The sequence below is a fragment of the Podarcis erhardii genome (genome assembly GCF_964252035.2).
Source record: "Podarcis erhardii genome assembly, chromosome: 4".
In the NCBI taxonomy this organism is placed as follows: domain Eukaryota; kingdom Metazoa; phylum Chordata; class Lepidosauria; order Squamata; family Lacertidae; genus Podarcis; species Podarcis erhardii.
In genome coordinates this window covers 26,703,959-26,716,044 of record NC_138508.1, presented here as the reverse complement: position 1 = coordinate 26,716,044, position 12,086 = coordinate 26,703,959, and the positions used below count along the sequence as shown (strand labels likewise).

Below are 12,086 nucleotides of genomic sequence, written 5' to 3'. Positions count from 1 at the left end.
ATGCACGTTTACCTTTTGGAGGAGCAAATTGTTTGTACATGTAAGCTGGTGAATAGATTGTCGAAACCTGTTGTTACTGAGCCAGCCAAGGAATGCTCAAGGTGATGTGTAACAGCTAGGTATCCTGGAATAAGTTATTACAATAGCATTGCAAGGACATTGTAAGCAGCTGTGCCAACAAGATTTAAGGAAGGGTATGACGCTTAACTTATTTCTGACCTGGGGCCTATCTTGGAATAGGTTGCCATGGAGTTTGGGCCTGACATGGGGCAGGAGCTGTGGTTGAGAAGAGGTTGGCGGTCAGATACCAGATCCGGCAAACAGGAACCAAGGGCCAGAGGCAGAGAATGTAGTCATAGACAGACAGGCACAGCTATTGGAATCTGTGTAATAACCCAGTGGGACTCAAGATTGCCAGACCAGAAGGAAGGATTTTCTAAGCCACACACCCTCTTGAGTGTTTTTGCAAGACTAAAACTCTGATAATGCTTGTCTGGATGGAGGCCAGAGAGGGACGTCTGAGTAGGTGTAAAACCAGGGCTTTTTTCCAGCTGGAACTTGGCACCTCTCAGGTGGGCACCTCTTTTTCTAGAAAAATAGTGCTGTGTAAAGCTATCCTACCGTACAAATCTACATTTGTTGCTCAGCCCACTGTTGCCCAACCCACGACTGGAATACAGCCCGAAGAAGGTTGCCCAGAAATAAGCGTGGCCCGTGGTTCTGAAACGGATTCTGCACCCCTGTTATAGAGCCTAATGACTCTCCATTGGGCTGCAAGGTCAGCTGACTGAACTCAGGCCAATACTTAGGTCTAGAGGATGTCCTTGCCCTGTGAAACCTGGGTTAGTTGGTCAAAGGCCCAGAACACTGGTTGATGCAGAAGGAAGGCTGTTCCCTTGAAGCCCTCATTCAAGACTCCCTTCATTGCCTTACAACACTTAGCTTAACTGAAGCTGTCCAGTGCCCACACTTGTATTGTCTCTGTTAAGTAGTTTATCTACGCACTGCTTCCACATCTGCTTGTCAAATCAGAGATGAGGATAGAAAATGCTATAATCTGCAACAAGTTTTCTGGGTTTGTGACTTCTCCCTGAAGGAATTTGGGCCCATAAAGCAGTCACAAGATTACAATGGTTCATAAATACCTTAAAAAAAAATTCCTGACAAATATAATCCCGCTCCAGTCTTGTTCGTATTTTGTAGCTATTACCTGCAACCTGGGGCATTATAAAAAGAGATCTTCTAAAGCACGGATAAACAGATATATTTAGCAGACATTACGGCATCTTTCCATAGAGGAGTGTGTTTAACTCAAAGTTGCTCGCTCGGTGCTGATAACGTATTTGTAAAAGAAAGGGAAATTGCATGAATGTAATAATGTACTGTGTTTACTGTTGCCTATAGAAAAAAAAAACATTTGCCTTCAGCCAGCAGTTCATAGAATTAAAGAGTGAGATCCTGTTTTCCTAATTAGTAAATAAAAAATAAAAAATTGGGGGGGAGCATCTCCCTTGAAGGTGGCAGTGGTGCACCCCCTCCTTAAGAAGACTTCCCAGGCCCCAGAAGCATTCAACAGCGACTGTCCAGTAGCAAATATCCCCTTTCTGGATGAGGTGCTCAAAGAAGGTGGTGGCAGTCCAGTGTCAGACATGCTTTGAAGGAAACTGATTTCTTGGATCCAGTCTGGCTACAGGCCCACTAATGGCAGTGAAACTGCCTTGGTCATTCTGGGTTTATGACGTTTGTCAGGATGGAGATGGGAGTGGGGAGGGTGACCCTGCTTGTTCTCCTTGATAGCTTTTGATACTATTCACCACAATATGCTGAAACATCTCAGGGAGGTTGGGGTTGGGTTCCCTGTGCTTCAGTGGGTCTGCTCCTAACTCTAGGGCTGATTACAGAAGGATGTTATGGGAGGCTACTGCCCAGCACCCTGGGAGTTGTCCTGTTTTGTCGGGGTTCCATATTGTCCTGCGTGCTCTTTAACATCTATATGAAGCCTCTGGGAGCGCCATCAGGAGAGAACTGCCACCAATATATAGATGGCAGTGGGCTGGATCTGGTGATGGGCCATAAACTGAAGCTGAATCCTGAAAGGTGTTATGTGTCCTGAGAGAACACATAAACAGGGTTTAAAATGGATGGATGGATGGATGATGTGCTCATGAAAGCAACTATGTGTTGCACCCTTACTTATTTTATTTAAACATCCCTAGGCCACATCTCAGGGCAAAGCCCTCACAAGGCAACTTGCATAAAAACCAGAACCATTTTAAAACAGCAGTTCTGACCACAAAGAGGCCAGCAAGACCCCTGTTATCGGAAACAAAAGTGTTTCAGGCCAGCAGCACCACAAATCCTTTGAGATAAATCCATCTGAAATAAGAGGGGCCCTTTTTAAACGACTGTATTGATGAGGCCGTATGATGATGGGACTACTTGGGAGGGAGTTTCACAAATGTGGGGCCGTCACTGCAATGGCCCTGACTGTCATATCTACCATTCGGATCCATTCTAGAAAGGAGTGTTATTCTCCCTTTCCTTCTTTTGTGTGCATCCCTCAGGCAACGAGAGCTACACTGACTCAGCACTGTGCAAACCTGGGTGATTCGCTGGGCAAAGAGAATGACATCGCTTTGATTATCGATGGTCAGACGCTGAAGTACGCTCTTTCCTTTGAGGTGCGGCAGTCCTTTTTGGATCTAGCGCTATCGTGCAAATCTGTCATCTGTTGCAGGTAAGAAATGCCAAGATCTTTCCATTGGAAGTTTTAAGCTTCCAGGTTATAAAACAATTTTATAGTCTTATGTGTTCACATGCCCTGTTGCCTATGTTACCTCCTTCAGATGTTGCAGACAACAGCCGGGATGGGCAAATATGTCAATTTCAGTTTCTTATTTTTTCAATATTAATCAACATTGGTTTGCAGGTTTGTTTGTTTTTTAAAAAAGAATCCATGTGAATATTTGTCAGCATTTTAGAGCAGAATTCTCCCCAAATAGACATTTTTTGCAAGCAATTCCCCCTAATACGATGAGTTTGTATGTTATTTTAACTGAGATTTGCCTTTTTGTGCACACTTTCCCCTAATTTTTGTGTGCACATTGTTTGGTGGTTTTAATTGCATTGCAAAATTTGGAGCAAATTCCGAAGAATGGCTGCCTTTCAATTTGTGTATTGTTTCAGGAACTGGGAATTAAGGTAGGTTCACATTGAAACTGGAATGAGCCAAATTCCTTCTTCCTCCCTAACTACAATTCCCACCACCTCTGACCATTGACCATGCTAGCCAGGGCTGAAGGGGGTCTGCCACGAAGCAACATCTGGGGGGCACCATGTTGGCTACCCTTGGCTACACCACTGTACAGTACAGGATAGTACATCTCCCTCCTTGCATTCAGGTGGCTTTGCTGGGAGTTGTAGGCTAAAACATCTGGAGGACACCAGGTTGACAAAAGAATGGAATGTAAACTCTGCTTTGTTAACCTTTTGCTAACCCTCACCTGCTCCCCATTCATTTTGAGGTAATCCTGTTGATGGAGACAATGGGCAAACGGATCAGTTTATCTTGTTATGGGCCTCTCTTTTTCTCCTAAACAGACCCAAATTTACTGCAGTTTCATTTTAAAAGATTTCTCCTGAGAACCAGCTTCAACTGTGCTTTATGTCTAAAGCCTAGCAAATGAATATACCATATATCTTTCTTTTAAAAAAAGTATATTTTAAAATGACGTTGAATGGCAAATGTGTATGAAATGCCCCTGTGGAAATGAAAAGCTGACTCTGAATTTATGCGACATTAAATCCTATGGATTCATGCTACTTCAAATTGAGAATTGTGAGCCAAAGTCCTTCTAGATTTGGTGAAATAGTGTATCATCAGGTTGAAAAACAAAGATCTGTCCCAATTGCTCCTTCCCCTCCATTCCCACCCCATTAATGTCTGCACTATTTAATTTGAAATTTCCTTTCCTCTGCGCCAATTACGTTTTAACTTTCTTCCTGTGAAGTTTTAAAATGCACTGCCTTATTTGACACACACAGTCCGATTAAAACATCCCAGAGTGGGATAAAAAATGTTTTCTTTTCTTTAGTATCAAGCACCTGGCAAGCAAAAGGAACGTTTCTGCAAAGCCTTATGGGCTATTAAAGACATTCCTCCTTCTCCCTGGGGGCTCCACTCCACTTATTTTTATTTCCTTTTTTAAACCTATGAAATTACATCACTTTCCTTCCTCTTTTATTGTATTTTTCCACATTGTTCTTTGGGGGCGTTTGGATTATGTTTTTTAAATGTACTAATAATTAAAAGTACTGTGCCTTTAGGTCACCAGAGATAGTGGGAGAGGAGAAGAGTAATATCGGCAAATTCTTGGCAGTGGAGGAGGATTATAGGCAATCATCCACCCTGTCAGTCATATGACTAAGGTTAGCTTAAAGAAAGGCATTGGAAATGGGAATTGGTTTGACTGCATGGGCCTTTGATCTAGCCCCACAAAGACTGACAATGTCTGAAGGAAGTGGGGCATGACTCAAGAGTTTAAAGGTTCCTCGACTCAAAACATTGTGGAAAACACATGGAACTTAACGACTTCACCAAAATGCATTTTCAGCATGGGAGATAATCAAGGGGTTAATACCTTTGTTTATACCTCACTGCAAAAAGCTCACTGACAGAAACCTAAAACAGGATTTGTTGCTAACTTGCAGAGGTTGTCTTGAGTCCTTAGATCAGCCTTGACTAAGGTTCTTCCATTTGTTTTAAGATGGTTGAACCTAAACAGACTTCTTCGTAACTGCAAATGAGATCACGTTTACTTCCCTGACCTTTTGTGTCCCCAGTCCAACATACAATTAAAAGTTAGAATAAACAAATCTATGGGGTAATAATAACGCAGGTGGAAAGTGAATACAGGATAGGGTTGTTTGTTTTTACAATGGAGTAAAGCTCTGTACAATTTGGGAAGTAACATAATAAGGACTAAAACTTGACATGAAATGTTTAACAATACATCTGAGAAATATCCCAGAAAGAATTTTAGTGACTTAGATGAAAGACATTACGCTATAGGGCACGAGTAACTAACCTGTGGTCCTGCAGATTTTGTTGCACTACAGCTCCCATCATCTGTGACAATTGGCCATGTTGGTTGGGCAATTAGAGTGGTAGGTCAGCAACATCTGGAGAGATACAAATTTCCCACCTTTGCTGTAGCTCTTACCATTGTTTTGCCAGCTTCTGCCAAAAGTTCTGAATTATAAGGGCAAGCCCATCAAATGTGCTGGTCAACTGCTCCTGCTTCCTTTCAATGCCAGTATACAATTACTATTTCTTGATTAGCTTTACTTAGTCCTTAAGTTAAATAACCTTTGTGGTTTTGTGGCTTGGATGCTTTGAATTTGCTCTCTCCATATCCTATACGCACCCCTGCTACAATTAACTGCCAAAGCAGAGCTCAACTATGTGTCCCCGCAGCAGCAAGGAAGGCCTTTCCTCCTGTTGCTTCTTCTGACTAGGACAGCATCCAGAAAAGCTGTCAAATGGTGCCAGGTAATGGTAGCCAGGCAATCCTGGGACCCAGCCAGACCCAGTGATGATCCAGGATCAGCCATTGGTGTTCCTGTGCCAGCATTTGCCTTCACAACAGCACCAGAGATCATTATGTGTTCGGTGCTGGTAGAAGAAAGCAGATGATAACCCACAAGAGCTAGCTTCCTGGCAGGCGGATTGCGGTTGCCTTCTGGGAGGGAGAGGAAGAAGGGCAAGGCAGCAGGGAGGTTGACACAGTGTAAGCACTTCCAGCAGGAGCGCCAAATTGGCCCCAACCCACTTGGCAAGCTGCATCTGGTGATACACCTCTGATTTTTTTTGCACAGATTCATAGTGATTGAAATATACTCAGAGTCCTGTAGTGATTTCATGCTCTTTATTGCAGCTTGTAAAACAGTGATTCCTGCAGGCCAATCAGTTGTTGCATTCTACAATCCTACCAGCCTAATAGGTGTATCACCAGATGCAGCTTGCCAAGTGGGATTAATTTCCTCCTGGAGCCTGATTGGTTTTTCCTGCAGGCCAATCAGTTGTTGCATTCTATGATCCTACCAGCCTGATAGGCTGATTAACTTCCTCCTGGAGCCTGATTAGTCTTTTCCTGCAAGCCAATCAGTTGTTGCATTCTAGGATCCTACTTGCCTATTGTTCTAGAATCCAAGCTTAGTACATAACAGTGATCTTTTGGCACATCTTAGAACTCAAACTTAATTCTATGTAATATCCTGTAGAGAAGGTTTGCCTTGCAGGGAAGGCAGAGCGAGTCAGCAGACAGGGAGACAAAGTATGTTTGTGGTATTACAGACCACAGATATCACAGTGTTGGTGGCATCGTTTTCAGAAGCATCAGATGTAGTAGTCAACCTGTGCCTGGACATTTCAGGTGGCTCATGTGGTTGCGGCTGTTCATGCAACTGATAAGTGCACACAGTCCCACAATAGGAACATAAAAGGTAAAGGGACCCCTGACCATTAGGTCCAGTCGTGGCCGACTCTGGGGTTGCGCAGGGCTGCCTAGGCTGCGGATGTCTTCCTGCGCACCGACCCCTCTCGCTCTCCAAGCTTCAGCGAAAGCCTGCACTCGCCCCATAGGACGCACCCAGATTTCCCCTTCATTTTTGGAGAGGGAAAAGTGCGTCCTATAGGGCAAAAAATACGGTAACTCCTGTAGGTGATGGTGTGTTGCCTGCTGCTGAATATCTATCCTGGAGCTAATTTTTTTTTATGCAATGCTCATAAATAGTTCAGTGATGTAGCACAGGAGTAGGAAACCTCTGGCTTGTGGGCCAAACTTGACCCACTAGGCTATTCCATTTGGCCCACCAGCTGATTGGGGGGAAAGCACACCTACCTCTACACCTGATATAGCTTCTGTTTCAACCTCCAAAACTAGAGGGTCGAAGAACAGTGTGGACTGTTTGAAAGTGGACAGCCCTGCTCCACTCTTTTGAACCTCCAATTTTCAGAGGTTTAAAGAACAGTGTGGGGCAGCTTGCAAAGGGTTTCAAACGGCCCTACACTGCACTTTGAAGTCTCGACAAATGGGGCTTCAAAGTGCAGCATCACCCGATGTCACTATGATGTCAGGTGATTGACAGATTTTGGCCTGTGAAGCCAAAAAGCTTCCCCACCTTGACACAGCAGAAGAGATAGGAAAGAACTCTTGAAAACACCAAGGGGTGAGAATTTACCATGACCCTTCTGCTGCTGTGCAGAAGAAAACTCAATAATATAGTTTGCAAAATGAGCCCATGGAATATACCTGAAATATTAATGCCCATGTTGTTACTGGGGTTAGCATTCACCTAATGATTGTATTGTGATGCAGCTCATTTGTATTCATTTATTTAAAAACAACAACACAACAACAAAAAGTATCTCATTGACGTTCATTACAGAAGATTTCCCCTTTCCTGCCCTGTGACAAGGAAATGTCAAATGTATTTCTTATTAAAAATATGCAAACTTGTATAACATTAATTGGTCCCAAAGAAAATTATGTATGTGTTCCATTTTCTTGTACATACTTATCTGACGTTCCCTCCCCCATCTATCAGCTACTGAATTATCAATGCTTATTATCTAGTTCTACCTCTGACAATTCATGACAGCCCAGTGCTCATCTTATGACTTTGAAAGCCATAAGGGAAAGATCATTCTGGCAGCTTTTATGTGTGCATATAATTGAAGGTGGATGAAGGCTTGGGACTGCAGTCAGATCTTGGTATGTCCAAAAACGCGCACAAACTTTCCCTCATTGGCCACTAAAACAGATCTCTTTTCAGTTGAGTACAATTTATTTTTTTCACCGACTCCTCATGCAAGTTTCTCTTTGGGGATGCATGAAAATGTGGTGGTGAGTTTGCAGACTGAATTTACTATGCTCTAGATGGCAACACTCCTCCCTGTCGGTTGGTCTGTCTGTCTGTCTCTCACTCACTCACTCACTCACTCACTCACTCACTCACACTCTATAGGGTTTGCATTTGAGCTTTATGGCTAGTGATTTCTGAGCTTTATTATTCTTGTCATCCTCAAAGATTTGCAGAATCAGCAGAAAAGCATAGTGACTGCAGATTTGGGTTTCTGTTCTTTCTTGTTAATCAGCTTCCTGAGCTAAAAGGAGGGTTCCGCAGTATCTCTGCCTTGGATGGTTTATCACAGAGATGGGGAAACTGTGACCCTCCCATCAGCCGCAGCCAAGTGGCCAATTGCCAAGGATAAGGCAGGTGTAGTTTCACAACATCTAGAGAGCCTCAGGATATCCACCCCTGGGTTAGCACACTGTAACCCAATAGCTAGGAGAGCTGGGGAACCTGTGGCCCCCAGATGTTGCCAGACCACAAATCCCATGCTTCCCGATTGTTAGCCATGCTGGCTGGGGCTGATGGGAGCTGATGTCCAACAACACATGGAGGACCACAGGTTCCTAACCACTGGCTTAAAGGATGAGAGCAGGCTTCCTCAACCTCAGCCCTCCAGATATTTTGAGACTACAATTCCCATCATCCCTGACCACTGGTCCTGCTAGCTAGGGATCATGGGAGTTGTAGGCCAAAAACATCTGGAGGGCCGAGGTTGAGGAAGCCTGGACTAGAGCTTAGTTGGGGACAGGATAGAAGTGTATAAAATTATTCATGGCACGAAGGAAGCGTATAAGGAGACATTTTTCTTCCCTTCTCATACTGCTAGAATTCAAGTATGTCCTATGAAGCTGAATGATGGAAGATTAGGGATTTCTAGTTGTAATGGCTATGCTTTGCCACCTGAATTCCAGTTGCTGGGGAATATAAATGGGGAGAGTACTATTGTGTTCATGTCCTACTTACAGGCTTCCCATATTAAAACATCTGGTTGGCCCCTGTGAGAATGAGAATTGCTGGCTGGGGGGCCTTTGGTTTGATCCAGCAGGGTCTGTCGTATGTTCTGGGGGATATTTTTCTTCTTAGTATGTATTGCTCATGGATGGCATTCTAGTATTTTGTGATTAATGAATGCAAGTGATAAAGTAAATAGGCCAGTCTTACAATAATAAAGGGAATATTTATCAGGATAAAACAATATCTGTGATTCATTTCTTCTTTGTTCAAGTTTGTGCTTTGGGAGTGGGAAACACAGAGTAAAATTAGGACTGAGCCTAAAGGGAGCAATTTTCACTCAAGGGGGTGAAAGTGTTTGCCACTGGAATGAGAACAATTCTGCTTAATTTGCCATGTGTGATGTCCGCATGTATCCAGCTTTGACAGCGTATGATAACATCATCCTATTCAGTGTATGATGCCCTAACCAAGGTGGTGTTGTGACTATTGCTATGAGGAAGGCTCAGGGGGCTGTTTTTTAAAATGTCAAAGCCAGGGAAACTGGTAGGGAACAGATAATAAATTAAGTGAACTGGGTGGGAGCGGGGAGCCAAAGTAAATATTTCACACACAGGACAACATTTGCTCTGAAATATGAAATGGAATCTCTTGCATTTCCATGTAGGACAACATCTCTTGAAATATGCCAAGGAGGTCTTTATCTATGTCTGTGTATTGCAGTCCCCCCCCCCCATCGCTGACTCGGCCATTTGGGACTGATGGGAGTTGTAGTCCCAAGTATCTGCAGAGCACCAAGTTGATTACCTCTGGCATAAAATGTGCTGCACACTTCTCTATGTGTTGAGAAGTCCAAGGGCACTGCTGAAGGTCCTTTGACTGATTGCACTTGCGGTTTATGGCATGGAAACATTGGTTTCAGTTGCATGTGTACATGCAGTTCCCATTGAAAGCAACAGACTGCTAAAGGCAGGCTGCAAAACCACTTAACCTGCCTCAGACTCCCAGCTATTGTTGCAGCTCCTCAGAGAGTCACCCCAGGTTGAAGCTCTTAGTTCTCCCCTCTTCCTTGAACTGAAACTGCAAACCAAGCTCCAAGCTGCTTCTCTCCCTTCCCTCTATCTGGGGAGCGTTGCCTTCGGAAGCCTGGAGAGACATTCCCGGGCATCAGGAAAGCATTCACCATCATTAAGGAACATTACTGGTCCCTTGTCAAATCTCTGTCCCTAGCAGGTGACACTTTAGGCAGAAGCCTAATGGCAGAGCTAAGCACAGTGATTAAGATAGACTCACAGCAATGTGATGATAAAATAAGTTTTCTCAGGTTTTTAAACTACAGATATGCCCTATATTTTATATATTGGAAAATGAATAAAGCGGACAGTCTTGCCTCTCAATGAAATGTGATTAATTGCTTCGTATGTGCGTGTCTGTTCAATTTTTAAATAGCTGAAGTAAGCAGATCTCAACTTCTTCCCTTGGGGGATTGGCTTACAGGGTACTCACCATACTTGTGGGAATTTTTTTTTACAATATTTAGACTGCAGTTTCCTTTACATAACCTCATCCTATTATTCTAACTGTGAGTTCATACATTCACTAATTCCTCTTCCTCCTTTGTATATGCCCAGGATAATGCTATACATCATATAAATTGTAGGATTATTTAGCTTCTTTTTATATCCACAAATCTGCTTACAATTTTCTACAGTTTATTTTCATCTTAGAAGTGCTTTTTAAGAAGCAGTTTCAGCACATACATCTGCAACGCTTCTTTTAGCTTGATTAGAGACAGGAAATATACATGGTGGTGATTGCCTTCCTCTGTGGGCTGAGCTGATTCTGAAGGCTACTTCAGATGTTCAGCCATTTCCTTCATGGAAAGCAAAACTTCCACACACGTGTCTGCTTCGCTGTTTCCATAGATGCTGAAGGACTATGATCAATGGTGGATTCCTAGCTCATATGCACGCGGTGAAATGTACAGTGGTGCCTCGCAAGACGAAAAGAATCTGTTCCGCGATTCTCTTCGTCTAGCGGTTTTTTCATCTTGCGAAGCAAGCCCATTGACAGCTTAGCGGATTAGCGCTATTAGCGGTCTAGCGGCTTTTAGCGATCAGCTGAGAGGCGGCTTATCAGCGGAACAGCTAATAAGCGGCTTAGCGGCTTAGGAAAGGGGGGGAGCGGAAAAAACCCGTGGGAACTCGCAAGATTTTTTCGTCTTGCGAAGCAACCCCATAGGGAAATTTGTTTAGTGAAGCACCTCCAAAACGGAAAACCCTTTCGTCTAGCGGGTTTTCCGTCTTGCGAGGCATTCGTCTTGCGGGGCACCACTGTACAGTTATCCTGCAGGACAGTGTATTCTTATTCTGTACAGGAAATGTATAGGACTGAGATGAAAAATTTGCCAGTGAATCTTTTCAGCTTGTAAGGGGTAGAAAGTTTCCATGAAACCCCATCCCTTTACTATGTCTTTCATGATTGCCACCACCACATAAATAGGCCATATGCCTATAATATATCAGAGAGCACAAGCAATAACTCCTATTCTGGTTTGCCCTCCTCAGGCAGCCCAGTCTCGTTGCCTACATGGCATAATTAAGAAGCCAAATCAGAGTGAGGCTGAATCTCCCATGACCACTATAGCTCTCCCTTTAAACATTTGGTAATCTTCTATAGGAAGGCATCATCCAAGTCTTCAGTCTGGCTTGGAGGTCTATAGCAGACACCTACAGTAAGGCCACTGTTGATATACTTTAATGCTCTCTGTTTACTGTTTCGGAACAACTTCTGTGTCACTAGAAGAAGTACTTTTAACAGACATTAGGTCTAGGCATGTAGGGCGAGGTTAAGGTTTTTAAAAACTCTTCCTTCTGAAAAAGGCGTTTCCCCTGTGCATTTTATGTAAAAATAAATGAATTGGGATTTGCATGTGTTTTCGTTCAAAAAGAAAACCGTTAATCTCTGCCTTACCTCACAGCAACAATTCCGATAGGCAGTTTCAGTAGTATTAAGTCACATCCCAGCAGTTTCATTAAATCATTACTGTTGACTATTTTATTTGCTCTTGCTATAGTTCATTGCACAGCTAGGATGTACTAATCCCATTAGCTCCTGCAGTATGTATGCATCTGGTAAGTTCGTGCAGGATTTCAGTCTTAAGATGGAAACAAGTACATAGACTTTCCATTCTAGAAACTGGATTTGCTGCCCCTCTG

General features: G+C 43.4%; 1 protein-coding gene across 10 annotated transcripts in view; it reads left to right on the top strand.

Moving 5' to 3' along the window:
- The window catches only part of ATP8A2 (ATPase phospholipid transporting 8A2), a 318,937-nt gene that overhangs the window by 126,495 nt on the left and 180,356 nt on the right, over nucleotides 1-12,086 (top strand). For all 10 annotated transcript variants that reach the window (XM_081860135.1, XM_081860134.1, XM_081860133.1 and 7 more), the window contains one exon: nucleotides 2,565-2,737. In XM_081860135.1, coding sequence (XP_081716261.1) covers nucleotides 2,565-2,737 — 173 coding nt within the window. The remainder of the gene's footprint in view (nucleotides 1-2,564; nucleotides 2,738-12,086) is intronic.